This window comes from Pleurodeles waltl, chromosome 5 (assembly GCF_031143425.1).
Source record: "Pleurodeles waltl isolate 20211129_DDA chromosome 5, aPleWal1.hap1.20221129, whole genome shotgun sequence".
Lineage (NCBI taxonomy): Eukaryota > Metazoa > Chordata > Amphibia > Caudata > Salamandridae > Pleurodeles > Pleurodeles waltl.
This window is the reverse complement of record NC_090444.1, coordinates 1,734,323,063-1,734,348,385: the sequence shown is the minus strand read 5'-3', so window position 1 is coordinate 1,734,348,385 and position 25,323 is coordinate 1,734,323,063. Positions and strand designations below refer to the sequence as shown.

The 25,323-nt window shown below is 43.7% G+C and overlaps 1 protein-coding gene across 1 annotated transcript in view; it reads left to right on the top strand.

The window, feature by feature from the left end:
- RHAG (Rh associated glycoprotein) overlaps window positions 1-25,323 on the top strand; it is a 140,462-nt gene that overhangs the window by 103,721 nt on the left and 11,418 nt on the right. The window contains exons 7-8 of the mRNA XM_069236124.1: window positions 19,662-19,783; window positions 23,768-23,841. Coding sequence (XP_069092225.1) covers window positions 19,662-19,783; window positions 23,768-23,841 — 196 coding nt within the window. The remainder of the gene's footprint in view (window positions 1-19,661; window positions 19,784-23,767; window positions 23,842-25,323) is intronic.

Genomic DNA, 25,323 nt, shown 5'->3' with positions numbered 1-25,323 from the left:
CACTTCCAAATTTACCAAAATCAACTGAAATTTGGAAATTCACTCAGCAGGTTTTTCTCCATTCTGGGGAGATTAACTCCTGAATACTGTTAATTCCCAGAGAGATTCAACCTTGTATTTTGAAGTCCAGCCTTGGTGTCTCCTTAATAAATGATTGGAAACCAGTAATGGGTTTTAGGTCTTTAGATGGAGGGAGTACATACTCCCCTAACTCCAGGCCTATGATGTATATATTCCCTCTTGAATCATTCCTACGTCATGCCTCTATGTTTCCCATCCAGGTCCACGCTTTATGAATATAACACACATGTAAACTAGTACATGGATATGACGTAGAGACAATTAAATATTTACACTTGATAATTCTTGAAGAAAGAAATGCACTTCAATGGCATTCTATAGAACTATCCAACATACTGGCTTATTCTGTAAAATAATGCATACACGTTTATGACCTGTGTTCACGTCATGAGGTTCTGTTCACAATATAAATGTGTAGTTACACACTTTATATTTGTCTGTGCACCAACATCCACTAGATACGTGCTGCAGGCTGAGAAGTGGCTAATCTCCAACCTACAAATTCTTGTGAGAGCAAAATGGACATAAGGAGAAAAAAACAAAAAAATCTGGGTGATGATTTATCTCTCTCTCTCCCTCTCCTATATTGGTACGTATCTCTTCCTCTCTCTTCTCTCTCTGTCTCCGTCCCTTTCTCTCTCTCTCTATTTCTCTTTCTCATTCTCTCTCTCTTTCTCTCTCTCTCTCTCTCTCTCTCTCTCTCTCTTTCAACGGGATTATACTCGCCATTGGTACACCTACCACACGATAAAGACAAAGTCACTGCATTACATATAGAAAGTATACACGTGTACACTGTCATAGTACAATCTATTGCCACTCATCAGATGATCCATAAGCAATAGTGGTTAACAAGCCCGGAATATACCCATATACCTCACGTTAGCTTTGGATCACCCAGTGACAAAGAAGTCAAACAGCAATCAGGTGAAAGAAGGCCAATCAGACTTCTTCTACAAGTGCGTAGCCAGAAAGGAAGGAAACAGGAATGGGAAAAACAAAATAAAGGCACAGGCAACAGCAAATATAGTGAGCGAACTTAAGGGCATATTTATGACTTTTGTGGTGCACAGCAACACAGTAAGTCATCTTGCTGCACTGCCCTGCAGCACAGGAAAAGGGCAGTAATGTGTTGTATGTATCCAGTGCAGCACATTCCTTTCCTTTTCCCTTGCGCTCACGCTGTTTTGGCAGCCTAGCGCCAATGCAGTTATCCTTGCACCATGGTGTAAGGAGCCAGGATTGTTTCTGTGGAGAAGGGTGCACTTTCCTGCACATAAAGAATCCTGAGAGGCTTTTATGTCTTTCTCTGTTTCCTGCAGAATGCAAACACACATAAAAAGATTTAAAAACGAGGAGAATTAAAGATATTTCTCCTCATTATGCCTCTCCTGGGGAGGTTTATGTCATTGGCACATTCCCAGGGTTACCAGGTTTAGTAATTCTGGAAATGCCCCCAAAATCATGGGAACTGCATGGGAACACCCACACAATGCCCAAGGAATGCCTCCCTTGCACAGAGTGAAGCAACACAGCGATTTGTGCTGCGTTGCATAACTCCAGATTTTTTAGGTGGCTTCAAAATTCTGACTTAAGGTTTGCGTCACTCTTGCACCACATTGTGCGGTGCAAGACCAATGCAAATTGGGTCATAAATATGGCCCTGCGTGTACAGGAACCAAAAAAAACAAGCAGTGGCGGGGCAATTTTTCCCACTGCTTGGCTCCTTAAACGTTTGTGGATGCAGCCGTTCTGCTCATCTGATTGGCTGAATATTTCTTCTTGGCCTGGAAGATCCATCTCCTGTTTCTCAGCTCCAGCCACATTCTACTGTCTTCCTCAATCTCCACATCTCTGACCTTTTTGTGTCTATTCTTGTTTGTGTGTGTTTCTTCTTATCTCTTTTTGACTGAGCTAGTAGCTCTTTCACCTGGTCAGTTGGATACTCCAGTGCTATCCTGATCACTAATGATAACCACATAATATTTAGAAACACATTCAATGAAAACTTCAAAAACTGCAGTTCAATTGCATTCATTTTAATCCTATACTTCAAACTTATATAGTCTACAACCACAACCTTATGTACTTTGAATTTGTGTAAATTTAAAAGTAAAATTATGTATCGTAAATTGTTCAGTTCATTTTATTATGATGCAAAACCTATAACACATTACTTGATCTTCCCTTTATTGTATTACTTGCAATCATAGCAGTTGTAATTCCTTTCAATGACTAGCCTTCGATTAGATTTCTGGGCTCATTTCCCAGAAGGGCTTGGAATGCTAGCACAAAGAGTTTTACATAAATCAGTTCAGAAGGCATTGCATTATAGTTTGATAAAGATGAGCAGGGCGGGCATGATGTAGAGAGAGCCTGAATTTCTTTATTCTGAGTAGTTTTCTCCAAACATTAATCAAAAATGTACAACCAACGTATTCACCTCTTGTTGAGGTGCAGGCCTGAGGCTTTTTCACGGCAAATGAAACAAGGTCCAGTAACAAGCTGGTTTAAAAACGTCTAAATATATGTCGGGTTCAATTGTTCTTGGCAACACAAGTGGTATAGCGTTTTTTAGTAAGAGTGGGTCCTGATAATTCCTGTGGTCAGACAGATCAGATATGCAGAGTTCCTATTAAAAAAGTTAGGAAGGCAACATTTCAAAAAGTTAAGGGATGCCGTCTTGAGGTGACAGGCTGTAATGCTGTAATGTGTCTGTGTTTTAGGTGGAATGTGTATATATGTGTGTGTGTGTGTGTGTATTTATATATATATATATATATATATATATATATAGGACCTACTGGCAATCACCAGTTTTGGAGTGATCCATCAAGTGAGGGCTGAGAAAAAGGGGGGGTGAAAAAATTTGTGTTTCCCATGTTAATTACCATTGGACCTTTGAATGTGACTACAGCCCGAACCACTGGACGGAAGTACACCAAATTTGGCAGAAAGCTAGCTTCTGTTACGCAAATGACACTTTCGCTTATTTGGTGTGAATCTGTTCAGTAGTTTAAGAGAAATTAAAGAGAAAATTAATTGGTATATCTGGGGTCGTGGATTCTCCCTGATGGCTTCACAAATAATGACAAGGTCATGCAGGGAAATACCCCGCTCTGATAGGCTGCCAACACTTCAATGAGTCGCTGAAGCCGAGTCCCAACACAAAAATGCAAAAAAGAAGAAAACACCCTGACCCCTTAGCACTTGTGCTGAGGTCCCCCCGCAGGAGCAAAAAAACACTTTAAAAAAAAAAAGTTATCCCAAATATGCGATGTCGTTGCAAATTTACAGTAACATTTAAAAAAAAAGAGCACAGTCTACTGTGCTTGTTTTTTAATAAGCCCGGGGGTGGGCCAGGTCCTAAGGTCATTGAAAATATAAGGAGGGGGTACACATGGGGCCCCCCTCAGGGGCTTGTATTTGCCCGGGGACCACCACCTCCCTGGGGCTTTGTTCTTTATACATGTGGGGGGCCGTGTGGCCCCCACAGTCCCTGGGACCACCATCTCCATGAGGCTTTAAAGAACATTGATACGGGGGCTGTGCAGCCCCCCGCAGCCCTGGGAACTGCCACCTCCCCAGGGATTAATTTTAATTAAATCCGGAACTGGCACACACACTACTTGCAACCCTGGGGATCACCAATTCCCTAGGGCTAACACAGGAGAAGGAAGGGGTCCATTGCAGCCCCCTGGCCCCGGAGATCACCAACACCCTGGTGCAAATTCCTATAGTTAGGTTCTGAATTTACTCGTACAAAACCATAGAAATTCAGCAGTTATAGTTAGAGTTCTTTCAAGTAATTATAGATCGCGCCCTTGCCTTGCACAGTTTTCTCATCAATCCCACCTTGAGGAGCCATACATGACCCTGGGGACCTCCACCTCCAGGACCGGCTCACACCCCAGACATAGCTGTTTGCTCTGACTTGGTGGCAGCTTTGACTGATGCCTCCAAGTCAGAGCAAATACTCTGCTAGCTGTCAAACAGCTCTCCCTTGCTGCGAGCAAAGGTTTCCTCTTTTTCCCTGCCTGCGGAAAGACAGGCAGGGAAACAGAGGAAACATTCCTCTCACATAGAGGGAGCTGCTTTAGCTGCTCCCCCTCTATGACAGCAAAGCTGGCTCCAGCAGAAGGCGGGGAGCCAGCTGGGCCCGCCTGGACCCTCAGGCTCCCCCGTCCTCAACCATGGTGACTGCGTGCTCTGGGGGGCAGCCTGATGACATGGCCAGGCCCCGGGAGATGAGTGAGACAGACCGGAGGAGGGGGGCTGCGCGGATCCCCTCCCTCCCAAAAAATAAAATGTTTAGGCCGGGCCCTAAGGGATGGGGTCATCAGGGCCGAGATTGGCCTAGGGAGGGGGGGTGTCCAACCAGTGCCGCACATGGCCATAGGCCATGCACAACAGTGATTGAATTAACGTAATGAAAATTACTTTGCTTTAAAAAAACATAAAAATTCACTGAAAAAAACAAAGGCTACAGGGATGTTATAGTTAGGAAATAGAATTGAAAAATACATAGAAATTCACTTAAAAAAACAAAGGTGACAGGTACGTTATAGTTAAGCTCACATAGAAATTTACCTGTTATAGTTAGAGTTATCTCAAGTAACTGTAACGTATGCCCTAAGGTAACTATAACTTGTGCCCTTGCCATGCACAGCTAATTACTCCACAAATTACGGCACTCATGATATCTTTGATAACGTCATTGATAATATCAATGTAAGAGTTGCAGTAAAACGTTTGATGAAAAAACTGTGCGTGGCGGGGTGCGAGTTATAATTACCTTAGGGCACGAGTTATGAGTTATAGTTACTTGAGATAACTCTAACTATAACAGGTGAATTTCTATGGTTTTGTACATATGTGAGCCTACCTATAATGCCCCTGTAACATATATATATATATATATATATATATATATATATATATATATAGAGATAGATATATAGATAGATAGATAGATAGATAGATTAGATAGATAGACATTGATATATATATATATATATATATATATATATATATATATATATTTATTATTTCACTGAAAAACCAAAGGTTAGAGGAACGTTATAGTTAGGTTCTGAATTTACTCGTACAAAACCATAGAAATTCAGCAGTTATAGTTAGAGTTCTTTCAAGTAATTATAGATCGCGCCCTTGCCTTGCACAGTTTTCTCATCAATAATTTATCAATAATGTTATTGCAAACGTAAAAGTGACATAAAAAATGCCATACAAGGTGTCATCAATGACATAATATGTCGGGTAATTAGCTGTGCATGGTGAAGGCAGGAGTTGTAGTTACCTTAGGGGTGCAAGTTGCTTGAAGGAACTCTAACTGTAACTGTTGAATTTTTATAGTTTTGTATGAGAGAATTCAGAACCGAACTATAACGTCTCTGTCACCTTTGTTTTTTTCAGTACACAGCATGTGGGGACAATCCAAAATGGTGTGATCAAGAGGCACTAGTCACATCAGCTCCTTGGGTCTCAGCTCCACCCCTCGCTGACATCACTGCCAGGGACCTCACCACTAGAATTTCAAAGGCTGCCCCCCAGTGGTTTGGCTCCGGTTGTCTGGGCACTCTCCTTTGTTCAGGGGGCTTGGGTAGGTCCATGTCTGTTGCAGTGTGAAACCTGAGTGATTGATACAGAGCATTCCGACCCACCCCTTCCCTCCTCAACAGCTAGGTGAGGTACTGCTAATTGCTCCTTTTGTGTTGGGGCAGCCTTTGTTCCTGCTGCAGGAGAGAATGTAATTATTGGACACAGCAGGGTTACAACCAGCCTGGGCTGTGATCCTGAGCTGAGCCAGGGGAATATGAAAACTCTGAATGACCCACAAGATGTACAGTTATCATTTTGGAAGTGGCAAGTTTGATTTTCCTATTCAGGTTATTCTTTAGTTCAAGACATCAATGGTCACACTAGGTAAAGGGGAAGGGAAACTACATTTCCCTACATCCCTAGGTGTACAATGGAGTGTCACTACAGTTAAAACAGTAAAACACACGGATTTCTCCCCAATAGTGTACACTTCCCTCATGTGGCCTTTCCCAGGTGAATACCTATACCTCAGAGTCCCCATTGCACCAAGCTACCTGCGCACTGTTACTGGGCTGCACACAACAGTAGTCTTCCAAGTGCAGCATGTGTCCATGCTTGTTCACATGTACCCTTGTTGTTTCGCAGCGGCCTTACCTTAAAAGACGGGCACTGGTGGTAATCACATGCAGTCTGTTCACCTTGTGATTGCCGTGGGTGAGACACCAATGATGACTCTCACCCACCGTAAAAGGTCTGAAAACCTGGGTGATCAAAAAGCAAAAAATCTGGGTGTACTGCTGTGAGAAAAAATGGGCTGATTGCAGAAGCCCCCTAAATTTTGCCCTCATTTTTCTCTTTTTGCTGGTGTTTTCCTGACTCTGATGGGGCCCTGGATACTGCTAACCAGTCCCAGGCCCTGTGCTCTGTGTAAAATGAGTATGCAAATTAGGATAATTATAATGGGCTATGTCAACCTATCTATATGTCCCTAGTCTATGGTAGGGCATGCAGGTTTAAGGACCCCAGCATAGGTGGGGCCCCCATAGTTGCACTGCTGATGTGCCCAGTTGCATTTTAAGGACAGGCCTGCCTTGCTGGCTCCTTTTAAACTAAAGCTATATGCAAATTCGACCTTGGAATTAAAAGTACTTCTGAAGTCTTAAACTACCTTATTTTTACCTTATTTTTACATATAGTTCACCCTTAAGGTGTGTCCTAAGTGCCCCTAGGGTTGGGTGTTATGGACCTATAAGGAGGGATCTTATAAAATTGTTTTATAAGCCCTGGTGAGGTAGAACAGCCACATTTGTTTTTTTCTTACTGCAGTGAATGGGATCCATAGGCTAAAATGGGAAGACTTCATTATAATTAATAGAGTCTCAATAGGAGCCAGATATTTTGAGTTTGATATCAAACTGATTGGTATAATAAATTCCACAACTTGCTATTGTTGGATTTAATATAACTAGTTCAGGGAAAGAGTTTTAGAACTCTAACTGAAAGTTGCCAACTACAGCTCTGAAGTGCCCTTCTCTGATTGGCCAACCTCTGGCAGCCTGGCCAGGCTGCCTTCATGAGATGAGTTGAAGTGGCCTGGAATGAGCACAAAGGAAGTGCCTGGGGGAGGAGATCTTCCTCAACAGATGGTGAAACAGGATGGGGGGAGAGCAGCCAAACTGGTCTTCAAAGGAGTGAAGGACATTTGAAGCAGCTCATGACCTTCCCCATTTCTTGCAAACCCAGGACACCAGGTGTGTTAATGAATTTTTAGCTACACCAGTGGGTGGGCTCAGCCAGACCTAACCTCCAAAATTCAGTTTATGCCATTTTGGATTTTTTTTAAATGTTGCTCCCTGGAATTGATTTTTGCCACACTTCCCAGAAAGTGGTCATCCAAGTGAGTAGTGGCCTCTCTGTGATTGGACAGCTGTCCTTCCCTGCTTTTCACCCCAGGAGCAAGGATAAATCTGGCAGAGCTTCACCCACACCTCCGATCCCTGCTGAAAGAAAATAATGGAGAAGAAGGGCTGTCCTGCTGGACTTCTGGCCTGCACCTGAACATTGCATTCACAAGGACTGCACAGCTGCACACTTTGGGCTTCAAAAAGAAAAAGACTTTGTCTTGCTTGTGAAACTTTAGGAGTGGGCTCCCTGTAAGCTACAGGTACAAAGGAGCTTACCAGAGTCCCCTGCATCAAGTCCTGCAAGAAGAGCCCAGCTGACCAGTGTCCAGTGGTCATTTCAGGATTCTGACCAGGTGCATTCTGGGAATTGTAGTCCCAAGGAGCATTTCAGAGCTTCTGGAACCTTGGGTCAAGTTGTAGACACTTCAAAAAGCTAAAAATGACTTCTGGAAGAAGATCCAGAAGTTTAGAGACATTTGGAGCAACTATTGTAAACAGCTCCATAAGTTGAGCAGGTGTATTGTGGGAGTTGTAGTCCCAGACCCCAAGAGGCACACCAGAGCCTCTGAACCCTTGGCTGGTGCTGTGGACCACTTTCCTGTATCAAGAAACACTTCTGAAAGTAAGTGTAACAGTGTTACATTGTGGGTGGCCTGATCTCTGGGCTTTGTCCCTGTCCAGTGTGTCCTTTTTCCCTTTCTGCGATATTTGCTTCTAAGCACTAGAATTACTTTTAATCTTTAAAAATGCATATCTCTGGCTCCCTACAATGGATTTTTTTCATTTTGGTGTCATTTTAAAGATAAACATATAATCTATTATTATGAATTGGTGGTGGAATTTTATTGTTTTGTGTTTTACTCATTTACTGTTGTGTAATTTTTTAATGCTTTGCACACCTGGCTCCTAAGTTAAGCCTTGTCGCTCGTTGCCAAGCTACCAAGGGTTGAGCGGGGATTAATTTATTAAGACCTGACTGAACCTAGTGGTGGATAGTGACCAATAATCCACTTTCCAACAACTGCTGGGGCAGAACCCAGCGCAACATCATGACTGTGCTCTCCAGGCTTCCACCACTTTTCATCAAACCACATTACAATAGGAAATCTGTACGAGGCATGTTTTGTCAGTACAAGGCACCATGCTCTGGACCGCACTACCACCCAGCATTCGAACGATCCAGGAGCATACACTTTAGAAGATAGTTGAATGCATGACTGCTTCCAAGACACTTTCACCACCACACATACCGGCAACAGAACCCTGGAAGACAGTCACGTCCTCAGCTCAACATTCAGTTTACTATACACAGAATGGAAATAACCCAACCAGCAAACTACTTTTGATAGGCAGGTAAATTAAGGAGGACTATGATATAGCTATGCAATTTCCTATATAAAATTTCTGGCCCACACTAATACTAATAACATAACACTCAGCAGTCGGTGGCCAACTGTACTTTCACCTCTTACATTGACATAAGACTGCTACAAGGGTTGATAGTATTATGCACGTCCCAGAATATTTCTCTACTTCTCTCTCCCTACAAACATGCCTGGCCCACAAATACACACAAAGTTTCTGATTGGACAACCTAGTGTAGTAACTAACTAAGCAGACTGTAGTAATAAGAAATACAACAAAGGGACCTGCAGAGCTACTCAAAGCTGCCAGTGTACTGAAAACCAATAAACTACAGGTCTGTGTCTCTCCCACCTCATCATCCACCACACTACTACATGCTGTAGCAAGATAAGCGCACACTGGTGGTCAATATGCACAACATATAAACACTTCCCACATATCACCAACAAAAAAAACAACTCCCTTCCAACCACACACCATCCTATGTGGCAAAGTTTGCTGCCCATGTACATCAGCTCTTCAGTGCAATAGATAGGGGTAGTAAGCGCTATGCAAATGCTGCAGTACAATACAACAATTATAATTTGTGCATCAATAAGATTTGTTTTGATCCTTACAATCTTTGTTTCCATCGCACTTCAGAAATACCAGCCAAAATATGCTTGATTTGTGCTTTCATAACTGCTGATATATTTTCAAAAATGTGTACAGTCCATTTACAGGTATTTACATTCTTCTGAATTAGAAACAAACTGTCTTCATACACTCTTTCTTTTCACACTGCAGGGCCGCTAGAATTATGTGTTTCTGTGGCCACATGATTATGAATTAACAGCATTTGCCACATAATCAATCATTTGCAGTGTAATCTGTAGATCTTAACAAAAGCAACATTTCTTTCTAGCTCATACAGATCAAATATAACTATAAATGCTATAACATGTATTACCACACAGTGGAACTTCCTTTGCAAAGTTTGATGGTCACCTTTCAATTACTTATAGCTGTGTTTGCATTTGAAACTAGTACTAATGAAGGGAACCTTTTGCTCAGATAGTGCTGACATTTAAAGGAAATTACAAAATAAATAAGTAATACTATCACAAAATGGGTGCATGAAACGCCATAATTTGTATTCCATGTCACATAATTTAGTCAACATTTCTGCATAATAAGCACCTCCAGTGCTGCATAATTCAAGGGGCCCTGTCTGTACCCCATTGAGATGGTCACATAGTTTACAAAATCCTCTCAAATTGCATTCAGAGAAAGAAAAGTAAACAACATCTACAGGTTCAAAGGAATAAGAAGCAATTTGTCAGAAGACACAGACTGACACTTAAACTCTATCTTTGAACATGTAGCAAATGTCACAAGCTAGAAAAGGGCATTTTTACTGCTATTTCACCTCGACACCAATATGTTTTTCCAATTACAGGATATGCTTTCAAATGTGAATGCTGTTTCTTAAGCTAAACTGGGTTTATAGTGAGTTTTTTTTATAAATGTTATGCCAGCTGCCTTGATCAGTTAAGAGGGCCAAAGATTAATATGGGCTGGCCCAGCCCTCAAATGTTCTCTCTGTGACTTCGACCCATCATATACCTAGTACCAGTTGGCCAAAAGGATGGGATAGTTAGTTCTCTAATACAGTGCGTCTTTACCTTTTGAATTCTGTTGACCCCCACTTAATATTAATGGAATCCAGAGACCCCACTGAAACATTATTAAATTATAGGACTCCCATTGAGCCGCTACTGGCAGCTGGGGACCTTGGTCTGCACAATTTCATTGATCTAAACCACAAAACAATAAACAAGAATACAGATACAAACATTTATCAAATGGAAAAATTATGAAGTATTTTGCTTTATTCACAAACATAAAAAAACGAAAGGGAAGGATTTTGTCACTCATTGTCATATTATGTTGTTTAATGCATTTGCACTGCGCCCCCAACTAAATCTGAGGATATCAACCTAATTTTTAGCCTCCAATTAAAAATTCCTTCACATTCACAAAATATTTTCAAATTTTCATATTTTAAGTTCTCTTCTTTGGTTATGTATACTTTATTAATCTGTTAATAATATTTAATTTTCCAAGCAGTCGTGGACCCCCCTGAGTAGGCATTGCAAACCTCAGGGGATCCCCGGACACAGGTCAACAACTACTGCTCTATACTTTTGACAATCACAATTGTTATCAACCATGCAGATTTTTTACTGGCTTTTACTAGGGGTAGATGAAACTCACAGAACTTGGCTCCATGGAATTCTGTGGATTTACATAGAAGTGCCACGTAATACCATGGCGTTCCGCTATTGGGCAGAAATAGGCATATCGTGCTGCTTGCACTGTGATTTAGCACTGGAAGTGCGTGCCATGCTGAAAAATCATCAAAAATGACACCAACTCGAGTTGAGTTTGCTGCAGCTCAGGTTGATTTTTTTACTTGAGTTGAAGCCTTCTGACTGCAAACTGTTGCGAATGCCTGTGTTAGAAAAAGCTCATTGGATGCCTTCCTAGCAACCCAAAATTGCACTAGGGGACACCAAGGCCCATATTTATACTTTTTTAGCGCCACATTTGCGTCACTTTTTGATTCAAAAGTGGCGCAAACTTGCAAAATACAATTGTATTTTGTAAATTTGCGCTGTTTTTGCGTTAAAAAGTGGCGCTAATGCGGCGCTCAAAAAGTATAAATATGGGCCCAAATCTCACTCACTTACCTCCAGTGCACAAGAACAAATGCTGTCACATGCTGAATGGTGGAATTTGGCCAGAACTCTGTGTTACACAAATAACATGGAGTCACCAAAATTCCACCAATTACGCCAGCGGAACGGAGTATTTAGCCCACCCCTAGCTTTTCCATATATTTGTGAATAAGAATTCCCTTAGTATATCACAGTCCTTTGAGATGTGTAGCGAGTAGGGATTTATTAATGGGCAGATTTGAAGAAAGTGGCGCTGCACCAAGTGCAGCACCACTTTCCTTGCGCTCTTTAGCGCTCCCCTACCGCCACCATGTGTGCGCTGTATCTAAGATACGGCGCATCATGGCTCAGGGTAGGGGGCAATAGCGTCATTGTTATTGACGCTATTCGATGTACCCTGCAGGAGTATTACCAAGATATTGGTGCTACTCCTGCAGAGTACATAGGGGCCTATTGTAAACAATGGCGTGTCCCCTTTTAACGCCTGCTCTGAGCAGACGTTAAAAGTGACGAAAGAAATGACACAACAAAATCTCTTAGATTTCCTTGTGACATTTTTTTGTCCCCCCCCTAATGGGGAAACGCCCCCTTTGCATACATAATGCCTGGCGCAGGCATAATGTAGTGCAAAGGGTTGCAAAGTGCCGCAATGCATGCATTGCAACACTTTGTAAATATGGCACTGGGATTTTGACCATCGAACGAAACTTTAGCGTAATAAAAATGAAACTAATGTGTTAGCAGATGGATCTAGGGGCTCTTAAATATGTCCCTGAATGTCTTCCTTCTCAGCACATTCAAAGCCCTCTTAAGATGTCCACTAAATTCTTCAACGGATAGTTGAAGTACGACACAAAGCAGCAGTAGCTAATATGGGAACAGCTTCTTTCTCCATCACTTAGTCTTATTACTAAGTATAACAAACAAAAGAAGCAGTCTGATGAACAGATGAGACAGCGACCTGGGCGAGGTAGAATGAAAACAGACATGGCCCGACATAGTTCATTGTCATTCTCTTGTTTTCTTTCAGACCTAAATTAATTTTGGCTTCATGATGATTGTAGGGATGTAGAAGGTGTTGTCTTGGGAAACCCACCCCCGCACTCCATAGAACTTCTGACTTGCACAAATGCTCATAGTCTATTATAAGCTGTCAGACAGGCCCAGAGGCTGTCGGCCTGACGGGTCTGGAAATATTTGCATCCTGATCCCTTGATAAGGCTGAGTGTAGAGAGCCACCCGGCCTCTTCTATACTTTGTAGCTGGTTCCGCGTATCCGGACGGAACGCGGAACCGAGGTAATTTTATAAATAAGGGACTGCGCTGACGCAGTTTCCCCTGCAGACAGAGTACGGTGTGCACGCGTCTTATTTATCCTCCGGGCCGGGCGTGGCCCACTAGCTAACCTACAGTGGCGACGAGCGGGCCAGCTGACATCCCGCGTCGTCTCCAGAAGAGGAGAAGAAACGATCTGGAGCTCCACGCCCAGCGGCGCTGGTAGCGTCAGATCTCCAGCAGGCAAGTGACACGGGGCGCTCTAAGTTGTGAGGCGCGCCCCGCCTCCTTGCCGCGAGGGACATTTGGCGTCCCGTACTCGGTTGAGTGGCTGTGCTGTCGCCCGGGAGGCGCGCACAGCACAAAGAAGCTGCGAGGCAGCTAAAGAAAAAAAAAAACAAAAAAAAAAAAAAATCAACGTGTGCAGAAACGGGACCGGAGGCAGCGCTCCGGCCCGGCAGCCCAGTAACACCACGTGGGGCGTGTGCTATCCAGGGCACACGCACCCCCACCTTCAGGTCGCTCGGGCTGTGCTCCCCAGAGAGGGGAACACAGCATAAGAGCTAGAGGGGCAGCAGCCCCCCCCCTCCAAAAAAAACATTTACAAAAAAATACGGGGAAAGATACAGAAAACGAAACAATACAGTGGCCAGGAAGCCTTAGAGAAAAAAAAAAAAGAAAGAAAAAAAACAGTAAATAAAGAAGTAAATAAATAGTGGGAAAACAAACATATAAAGGAGCAGGGGCACAAGAAACCAAAGCACACCATGAGTGCCCCACTGCAGGAGAACCCCCAGGCGCCTGTGCAAGCGGGCCCCAATGCCCACCCGTCAGTAACCCCACTGCCACCATTTAGCCAACTGATTGACCCAGCCACTGCTTCGCCAAGATGGCGCCTATGGCTGAACCGACTGGAGAATTACTTCTGCGCCACGAGAGAGAAAGACAGGGCCGTGCGCAGGTCTCTCATGCTGTTAATGGGAGGGGATGAGCTGCAAGAACTGTTTGATGCGCTCCCCAACACAGGTGATAAGTCACACTTTAATGCGGCGGTCGAAGCTCTCAATAAACACTTTGACCCACAACTAAATTCAGACTTTGAGCGTTTTAAACTTCGGCAGGCTCACCAAACTGATGTTGAATCAATGGACATGTTCTATGACCGATTAAGAAAACTAGCAAGCTCATGCGTAGGCCTGAATCAACAGGAGGAGATCAGGGCGCAGATTATTCAAGGATGTCGGTCAAATGCACTAAGGAAACTCATCCTACGCCAGCAGGGTATGCCCCTTGATGACATTCTGGTGCTAGCGCGTTCACATGAGTTATCAGCAGTGAGAGCAGACGCCATGGCGGCAGTAAGGGGGCAGTCCCTGGCAGCTGCGTCAACTGCACCCCCGGTCCAGGTGAAAGAAGAGCAAGTGGAGGCCATCCAAACGCGTCAACCGTCAGGACGAAAGGTAAACTTTGGCGGACAAAATGCTCGCACCTGCCGAAGCTGTGGGTATGATCACAAACCACCCATGGTGTGCCCCGCCAAAGGAAAACAATGTGACAAGTGTGGCAAAGACAACCATTTTGCGAGAGTATGCAGGTCTGGAGAAAACTGGCCAGGGAACCGGAGAGGAAGAGACACCAAGGTCAGAAGTGTGACCACCGAAGCTAATAATTCTAGCGAGACGATGACTCAGAAAAACCCCATCTTCAAAGAGGATGAAGACGAAGACATCTTTGTCATCTCGTTCACTGGTGAGAGGCAACTGAAAAGGCGACCTCCACCCATGAGCAAGGTCCACATTAACGGCAAGCCAGCGACAGTGCTTATAGACACAGGCGCATCGGTGAATGTCATGGATGAGACTCTCTTCAGGCAGCTAACCCCCGCACCAGTGCTCTCCCCAACCACCTCCAAAATCTACAATTATGGCGGCAGAGAACCGCTCCCTCTGAAGGGCACGGTGAAGGTGTCAGTATCCAGTGAACAAGCGGCAGCACTGGCAAGGTTCTACGTGGTAGCTGGAGACCGAGGTACGCTGTTGGGGTGCCACACCGCGGAGGAGCTTGAACTAGTATTTTTCGCGCGACAAATATATGACTCTCACGCTGAACGGTTAGTTAACGAGTTTCCGCAGCTCTTCGAAGGCCTAGGGCGACTCAAAGGCAAAAGTGTTAAGCTACATATAGACCACAGCGTGACACCTGTTTCTCTCAGGCATAGACAAGTTCCGTTTCACCTACGACCCGCCGTGGAAAAGGAACTACAACTACTCGAAGATCAAGGAGTGATCAAGAAGGTAGAAGGGCCCACACCGTGGGTGTCGCCGTTGGTAATAGCGCCGAAACCTAAGCAACCTGGTGCTATCCGTCTATGTGTCGACATGCGCCTACCCAACAAGACGATCAAAAGGGAGCGGCACATAACACCTACGATGGACGACATCATAGCAGATCTGAATCAGAGGCAGGTTTAACACTCCATAAAAAGAAATGTGCGTTCTATCAGACGTCAGTAGAGTTTTTTGGCTATGTCTTTTCAAAGAACAGTCTGCAAGCTGACCCTCGTAAAGCGGATGCTATCCGTCAGGCACCGATTCCGAGGAACACCACAGAAGTAAGAAGCTTCCTGGGCATGGCAACATATTGTGGTAGATTCATCCCGCAGCTTGCGACCATGGCTGAACCCCTCAGACAACTCACAAAGACTGGGCATCGGTGGGAATAGAGTCCAATGGCGGACAAAGCATTTGCCGACATCAAGACAGCGCTACTCGACAAGTCAACGATGGCATACTTCAACCCTCACCGGAGAACCGAGGTCGTGGTAGATGCTAGTCCAGTAGGGCTAGGTGCTGTTCTTCTGCAAGAGCAAAACCCACAGGAGTGGGTTCCAGTTGCATATGCCAGTAGAGCTCTGTCGTCAGTAGAAACACACTATGCCCAAATAGAACGGGAGGCCCTGGCGATCCGGTGTGCTTGTAAACATTTCCATTTATACCTGTATGGCCAAGAGTTTCGGGTAGTGACTGATCACAAGCCTTTGGTCGCATTGTTTGCTGGCTGTCCTCGTCTGGCGTTCTATTGCAACCCTACCGATTTACAGTTGTCTATCGGCCAGGAGTGAATAACCCTGCAGATTACTTGTCTCGTCACCCGTCCCTGGTCTCATCCGATGACTCTCAGGAGAATGATGAGGAGAGTACAGAGATATTTGTCAACATGGTGGTGCAATCGGCATGTCCTAAGGCCTTTAGTGTAGGGGACATTGTAGACGTCTCCAAGGTGGACGCAACCCACAACCAGGTTAAAGAAGCACTCCAACACAAACAATGGAAGTTGTTCCTGGAAAGAACCAAAGCAGCCAATCAGGAGTACAAAGCAGCCATGCAAGGAATGTGGAGGGTGCGAGATGAATTGTCCACGGATGGACAAGGGCTGGTCCTGAGAGGAAGGAGAATCGTGCTGCCCCAGAGTCTGTGGGCCAAAGTAGTGGAGCTAGCACACCAAGGCCATCAAGGCGCTGCAAAGACTAAAGCAAGATTGCGGGCCAAGGTATGGTTCCCCGGCATGGACAGCCAGGTGGATGAACTGGTGGGAAAGTGCCATTCCTGTATCATCACCTCCGGGGATCCACCCTGTTGCCCGGTGGTCACTGAGCCGGCGAGTGTGAAGCCATGGACAAAAGTCAGCATGGACTTTGGGAGCTTCCCCGATGGGCGGCTGACAATCGTCATTATTGACTCGTGCACCAAGTTCCCTGTCGTGGACGTTGTGTCTTCCACAGCATTTTGAGAATGTGAGGCCGGTACTTCAGAAAACATTCGCCATGTTTGGCCTCCCCGACGAAGTCAGGACAGATAACGGCCCGCCTTTCCACGGACAGGAATTTCGGTCTTACCTGGAGGGTTTGGCCATACGTCATCGTAAGGTTATGCCCTACTGGCCGCAAGCAAATGGTGATGTGGAAAGGTTTATGCGAACTTTAAACCGAGCTCTCAGAATAGGCGTCGAACAAAGAAAAGACAGTGAGAAATGTCTATACGAATTTTTTAGTGCTTATCGCCAGACCCCCCACAGTACTACAGGGTGTGCCCCGGCCACACTGATGTTCAAGGTCCCTCCCAGGGATTGCATTCCGTATGGTCCCCAGTGGGTCGCACCCGAGCTTGATGTTGAAGCGACGCAACGACGTAGGGAGCGTACTAATCGCAAAGCCACCGAGCGAAGGCGAAGTGAATATTGAGGGTTTCAAAAGGGAGACCAAGTGGTGGTGAGGAATTGCCGGCCAGGAGGAAAATTCCAGACTCCGTTTGAGCCCGAACCCTGGCAAGTTGTAAGTGTACGGGGTGCCATGGTGACCGCAGCGCGAGGCAGTAAGAGGGTCACCAGAAATGTACCGTACTTTAGGAGTGCCGGAACTACCATTATAAATCAGGAAGAAGAGGTCGATGACTCCACGTTGGAGTCTGGGGCTGAGGAGGCCAGGAATGGGAACGCTCCGGTGGCGACGCCAAGTGCCCGACATCATCCAGGTGAAGACGGCCTTGCGGAGGGATCCCCAAGTAGGCGCGGACGTTATAATCTACGCCCCAATCCGGTCCCTAACAGTCGGCTCCGAGACTTTGTATGTTCACTGAGTCCATAGGGATCCATGTGTGTGATCCTGGCTGCCTTGTAATCAGAAGAGTTTCGTTCTCAGATGCCGCATGCACCCTATTAAGTGTTTTTGGCATTTTGTGTGTAGTCACATGTATACATTTGTGTTTTTGTTTGTTTTGGGTTATTTCCCCTTTTCTGTGTGAAGTAAAACATGGGAGGGATGTAGAGAGCCACCCGGCCTCTTCTATACTTTGTAGCTGGTTCTGCGGAACCGAGGTAATGTAATAAATAAGGGACTGCGCTGACGCAGTTTCCCCTGTAGACAGAGTACGGTGTGCACGCGTCTTATTTATCCTCTGGGCCAGGGGTGGCCCACTAGCTAACCTACACTGAGCACTATATGGCTTTTTCTCCCTGGCCCACACCCATCTGAAACTAAAAGAGCAGGCAAGCAGAAGGCATCAGGGGTGAACAGGCACTGCTGCAGGGAGGTAATTAGATGTGAAAGGGACAAGGAATGAGGTACATGCAAGTGGGTGAGATAGAATCGTTTGTATGTTTACTTGTGCTTATTTGTGTGCTTCAGTGTATACATGGATGCATGTGTGCATGTGTCTGATGATGTGTATGTTTGCGTGAGAGACACGGGGAAGTATGAGAGAGCAATTCTTTCAGTGTGCCATTGTGTCTGATTTGTTATACCTATATTTGTGTGTTTGCTCGTTGTTGTGAAGGAGAAACTTTGACTGTGCACGCTTTCCTCATCACACTCGCATGGAATGACCCTCACCAGCCTTGACAATAAATAGCTTATATGGGCGTCCCAGGCATAATGGTGTCTCTTCCAGGCGTCTTGTAACCATCCCTGGCATAGTGCAGTGACTCGTAACAGATTAAAGTCATCCATCTCCAGATAGATTGCCGCCCTGTAATTAGTCAGGCACTCAAGGATGGGGATTTTAGTGAACCAATTATTTCTTGGTGACCACAGCTAATTCAAATACACTTCCTAGGCTTTCAGTTTCAAATTGTGCAGAAATATGACGTTTCCTTTGTTTTAAATATGCTTTGAGGTTAGAGAGTTGTCACAGAGTTCAAAGGCCAAGAAAGGTAGACGTGGATTTCTGTCATGTGCCCTAACTCAATTTCATACATGCCTAATTCAGCTCACTAATCTCTCAAGAAAAAATACTTTTTTGAGACGCTAGTCGGCATAAAGGGGGTTATTACAACTTTGGAGGAGGTGTTAATCCGTCCCAAAAGTGACGGTAAAGTGAGGGATATACCACCAGCCGTATTACGAGTCCATTATATCCTATGGAACTCGTAATACGGCTGGTGGTATATCCATCACTTTACCGTCACTTTTGGGACGGATTAACACCTCCTCCAAAGTTGTAATAACCCCCAAAGTTCCTAAAGTGCCCAGCCCAGGTTGTAATAAAAAATGGTGTCGGGACTCTACACTGTGCATGCATTGGACTTCAGTCCAGCATGTATCAGAATATCTACTACAGTACCTAAGAAAAAGTTGCATTGCTTCCTCACTTTAATACTCTCTGTCAACACAGTGATATGCAGCTTTGAGATCGCTACACATACACTTTTGGATGGACGTTCTGTCCCCAGACTGTGGGGGGCAGGAGGGAGAGGATAGGTGCATGGACTCGGACAATGGAAGGTGGGGGAAGGGGCCGGGACAGAAGCAGCAAGCTGACCATGCTGGGCAGGAACAAACAGCAGTGGCAGCATTAATTATCCTCTGGAAATGTATTGCTTTCTGGGTCATTTGGGGGAGGGTGGAAGAGAACGTATTACCTACACCCTTGTGTTAATTACTCACTTCATTGTTGCCACACTGCATTACTACCACTCCCTAAGCAGGCACCAGAGCGACTGCACAATTTAGAGATGCTGTAGCACCCTTGTTGCTTACGGAAGTCATACCAACTTAGTTGGGCCCTGAATATGGTCCTCTGGGTCATAAGTAGTACTATAATATCCCTTTTGTTTCATAAATCAAGTAATTCTGATATCATGGGCTAGAAACTGTAATTGAATATTTCTATAATATGTACGAATGTGGAAGATTAATTTCAATTACATCACAACAATGCAATCTTGAGCATAACATTGCAAAATCATGTGTATCTTTTCCTAGCCATTTTTGGCCAGAAAATTGAAAATTCAGGATACTTGTGGAGTGCATAATTTGCATGGTCTACCTGGAGTCTTGGGAGGACTGGCAGGAATCGTCGCAGTATTGCTAGGAGCCAAACCAGGGTGAGATTTTCTATTCATATGGGAAAATATGTTTAAATTAACATTCTGCTAAATTTAACGTCACAAAGTGAGAATGGGTGGGTTTGGGGGTGTTTGGGATTCTCACCTTTGACATTGTTATTTTAGGTAAGAACATTTTTGAGATGTTGTGATATGAATTGTCAGTTTCTCCCCAAAAAAATTGGGTACTGTAGCTCGAGGTGCTATATTTTAATGGATACATTTTAATACCCTTAAAGCATTAAGGTCCGGATTTATTAAACTTTCACGCAAGACAATGAAGCAAGAGTTCTTGCTGCAGCGCCTCGTGTGAAAGGGAAAGAGCTTAAATGCACCAGATATGGTGCACTTCTGTTCTCTCCTTGCATTCATGCACTGGTGGCAGCCTAACGGCAATGCAGGCACCCTTGCGAGGGTGCCTGCATTGTGATCAGGTTAGTGTTTGCACAGGGAGAAATCCCATCCTACACACAAATTATTCGTCAAGGCATATTCATTTTATGTGTGCTCCAGAATGCCGAAAGAGGAAGTAATAAGGAGAAATATCTATACGTCTAGGTCAGACGTCCACCATTTTGGCGCAAACCCAGGTTTATTGACTTTAATAAATTTGGCTTTTAGGAAAAATACATGGGTGGATGCACAGGAATGCCCATGCTCTACCCATGTAACACCTCCCTGATATAGAGTAATGCAAGGCAGGGCAAGACATTGCGTTACTTTGTAAGCGAAAAGTGACCCAAGGCCATGCAAATATTGATTTGTGTAGCTTGGTAAATGTCATTTAAGCACATAGGGCCTGAGTTATACTTTTTTAGCACTGCACTTGCATCATAAAAAAGTATAAATCAGGCCCTTAGTCTAGTGAGAAACATTCTTGACACAAGTCAGAATAATTCTCATAAAACTCTACCATTGGTTTTCTTGAACTCAATCCTTCAAAAATCACATGTGCAACACTTAGAGATAATATCTTCTCAGAAATAGTTGCTTTCACAAAGCTAAATTCATGATTTCACTCCCATATTACAAAGATTTCACATTTAAGCAGGCCATTCTGTGCAATAAAAAATTCTAATAAGTGGATTCCACATGAGTTTGGCAACATGCTGTCATTCACCACCAAGTTGTATTTTTCAAAATGGAATCAAATACCATTGTTCATTAGTAGGTTTCTCTGCTTGAAATTTTAATATACATATATATCTTTTAGTTCACCTACTGCTGATGTTTGAAGCACAGATCCTTGTAGGAAATAGCTCAGCCAGCTTGTAGAACTACTCAATAATTTTCAGAGGTAATGACTTGGGGCCTGTGGAGATCAGAGTGTTAGGAATTGAGGCAGAGAGGTCACAGTTATCATGTGAACCGTGCAGAGCTTCCACAATGGTCAACCATCTTGACTCTGGGTCTGACTTAGAACTATGCGGACGGGTTACTCCATCACAACAGTGACAGATATCCTGTTGGCCAAAATCAAAATCCCATTATCTTCTATGGAATTTAGGGCCAGATGTATCAAAGCTTTTTGCATTCGCAAACGGTGCGAATGCAAAAAGCCATTTCAGAATGTATCAAAGGCATTCTGAATGCAATTTTAAGGAATCTCTAAAATAGCGATTCCTTAAAATTGCGACCCTGTTTAGAGAGTCGCAAATTGCGACCCTCTAAATAAGAAATCGCAAATAAGGGTTCCTTATTTGCGATTTCTAAAGCACATGTATGAAGCAATTCCTTAATGCGAATTGGGCAATAAGGAATCGCTATTACCACTAAGTTGAACTTGGTGGTAACCATGTGCAAATTTTAAAAATGCATTTAAAATACATTTTTTAAATTTACATGTAAAGCACACATGCCCTTTTGGCATGTGTGCACCTTACATGTTGTAAAAAAAATGTTTTGGGGTGCAGCAGAGAGGGGGCCTTAGGCCCCCAGCACCCGGGACTTTGCATTTCCCTAAATTGCGAATTCCAGTTAGGAATTCACAATTTGGGACATGTGAAATATTCGCAAATATGGGCCAACAGGCCCATAGATGCGAATGGGGGCTGTATCGCAATTTGCGATTTGGTAATAGCATTTGTGATTTTTAAGAAATCGCTGTTACCGATTCGCAAATGTGATACATTGCATTTTGCGAATCAGAAATAGCGATTTCTTCAAAATCGATATTTCTGATTCGCAAAATGCATTCTTGATACATCTGGCCCCTAGATTTCTGTGGACGGGATATCCCTTACCATTGTGATGGAGTAAACCCTCCATCGAGTTCTAAATCAGGCCCGCAGTAAGGTAAAAGGATTTTTATAAGGAACTACTTGGTAGTGTTTTTCATCCTTGGTAATGTTTTTCAGCACATAACCCACCTCAAAGGAAATGCATGTGATATTGAGCTACTATCTTCAAACACCAATGAAGTTTAGAGTTACAGAATTTAGATGGTTCAAAGAAAGTTAATTAAAAGGTAAACAGACATAAACATGAAGAAATTCAGATAAACAGTTTAAAGAATATAAAGCCAACGAAATAAATCATACAGTAAAGCATACCAATGTTCTCCTAGGGGAAATATAAAAATGTGAACAAGTGATGAACTGAGATGTTACAGGTTGGTTAGCACGAAATCTGCTGTATTCAACCCTTCTGCAAGAAATTGCTCAGACGGCATTCTAACCTATACACAGCTGTATCCAAAATGAGGTGGCATAGTTGGTGAAAAAATTATGCATTGGGATGCAGCCCCAAACAATTGCCAGTAGCTGAGATTATTTCAATCATTCCATCCATCACCTTGTTGTTTTTCATACAACACATCTGCAGCAGTCAAACCAACAAACCTAGAGAGGTTCTCTGTGCTGACATTAATTTATTACAACAAACCAGTTCTAGAAGGCTTTGAAGGGAGAATGAGGAGGCAGATCGCTCGTGCCATGGTCCAGTGGCATCCCTCATGTGTTTTATGTCTACAGCCCCTATGTCTATATCACCTGGCTAGCAATCACATAACAAATGTCAATCATGTTTAGAGTAGTTTTTGTCATGGATGTTGAGAATATTCAGAAGAATTTCAATCTGGAAACAAGATGTTTATATGTAATTGGCTAGGACCTAGGCCCTCCCTAGGGCTGACTCCCATGCAGTTGGATAGAATTTGGCATTTGGTTTAGCTAAAGCACTTCACCCTTTGACCAACACACTTTCTGGAGTTAGAACATCTTAAATGAGCCAATCCTGAAGCCAGAAGGAACTTCAGAAGGTTCGATAACTTGGGCAAGCAGTCTGATTGTAAACTCGAGCTGTCCACTGAAATACTGCAAGTAGAAAAAATCACTTACATCAGCTAAGGTTATGTTATTTGAGGGAAGGGATGGAAATGTCCCCCAGTGGTCACTTTGGCAGCAAAATGTAAAGTTTTTCCACTAATTCTTGTAATAGTCCTTCCTTGAACTTAAGTCCTAAAATCTTCACCTAGTTCCTCTCCTGAGATGCCTGTTCACAAGCAAGCGGAAAGAGCATTTACAATGATGCCGGAACCACGCATAGCCTTTACAATGACGCTAGAACAGTGCATGTGCTTTTACAATGAAAATATTTACTGTTATTTACAGATATATATATATATATATATATGAGTCGCTCAGGTGTTGGTCACCACCAGGTAGAGCCACAACAGATGTGCTATACATCGCATTTATAAGTCAGGCACAGAAGCGTTGTGAACATCTTTTATTGCTTGTCATGCACCATATATATATATATATATATCTAGAAAGATGAAAACACCTCTTATGATTATTTTGTGCAGGAAGGTGCACACATTTCTTTTTACATTGTACATAATATCTAATGTTACCTTTTTGGATCGGAGATCATGCAAACTTTCTTTTTCTCCTATGTAGAAGTTAGAATGTTTTGAATGATTAGACGTCTCTGCAACAAAGACTACTAAATTGTGATTTTATCTTTGGTATTTCCTTTTAGAGCTTCTGCTGGAATTCAAGCAGCTGCTCTGGCAGCTACTATTGGAGTTGCAATCATTGGTGGAGCAATCACAGGTACTTGCAGTGCAACAGTAACACTGCATTGGTTTCTCATGATTTGTGCATACTGCATTGTGTCTAACTTTGTGAATCAAATCACATTCAAAGTGTGAATAGATTTATGAGCATCAATCTAGATCAAATAATCAAACACACTTAAAATTCACCAGCTTCATGAAGTGGCACTTGTTACAGGAGAAAACTAAAAATATGACATATCGGGCCTCATTACGAGTCTGGCGGTCTGAGCGCCACATTACCACCCTGGTGGTTGGCCTGCCAGGGAACCGTCAGCTCTGCCAGGATAAGAGATCCTGGTGCTCTGGAGGTAGGTGGTGGTCCTAATACACCAGAGCTGCGCTGCCCTGGGGATTACATTCTTGTTCCTTGCCACATTTTCATGGCGGTAGCACCGCCATGAAAAGGCTGGTGGAGAACAGGAGCAGGGGGCCCCTGTAAGGCCCCTCCACTGCCCATGCACTTGACATGGGCAGTGCAGTGGCCCCCCTGGCCAGCACCATCGCGATGTTCACTGTCTGCTTTGGCTCAATTACGAGCCGGTGACAATGCTGTAGCCTGTTTGCCGTTAGCTGCATTACTCTATGTGTGTGTGTAAAATACTTTATAGATTGCCTCTGAGGTAAGCCTGACTGCTTGTGCTAAGCTAGCAACGGGATGACCAGGGCTTATCTTAGCTGTGTGACTCCCTTACACTGACTAGAGTGAGGGTCACTACTTGGACAGGGTGCAAACTACTGCCAACTAGAGACCCGATTTCTAACAATTTCCTTTCACTTTATGTTACTTGGAACTCACCAAATAGTAGGAGGATGAAAGATCCTTTGCAGCTGAAAAAAATGATAGTATGTATTACTACAATATTTTGCCAAGCCCTCAAACTACCATTCTTGTGTGTCAGAATATCTTTATTCAGTTAATTATAAAAGAATGCATACAACAGAAACACAGATCATAAAAATGTAGGCACACACATAAGAATATGATATGGAATTCATACAAAGTCTTAAATGATCATAACAAGTAAAAAGTCTCTTCCGGACCCTCAGAGCCCCTGGTAAAAAAAACATGCAGTACCACAACAGATAAAAGTGCTTGGCAACATCTGTAGAAAAGCCAAGGTGGTCTGACCTGCTCAAAGCCATGCTCTTTAAACAATGGGGTTATATATTGTGTACTCAGGGTGCTGTAGTGATCACAGAAGAAAATTAAATGCATAGTATCTTGCAAGGGAAAGTTATCATGAGAGCAGGTACCACATTCCTCCACATTGTGTTTGCCTTGTGGAATCACCAAAAACCAATGCAAGACAGTCAACCTATATCTGGTCAACAAAAAACAATGGGGGGCTGATATGACTATGGACAGATAAGGCTCCAATAACACCTGGTTTTCAACATAATGTATGACCAAACCGTAGATTTGGAGAGTTCCTGCACAGATCTTGCTGAACTCCTGTTAGAGAGGAAATGTTCCTTC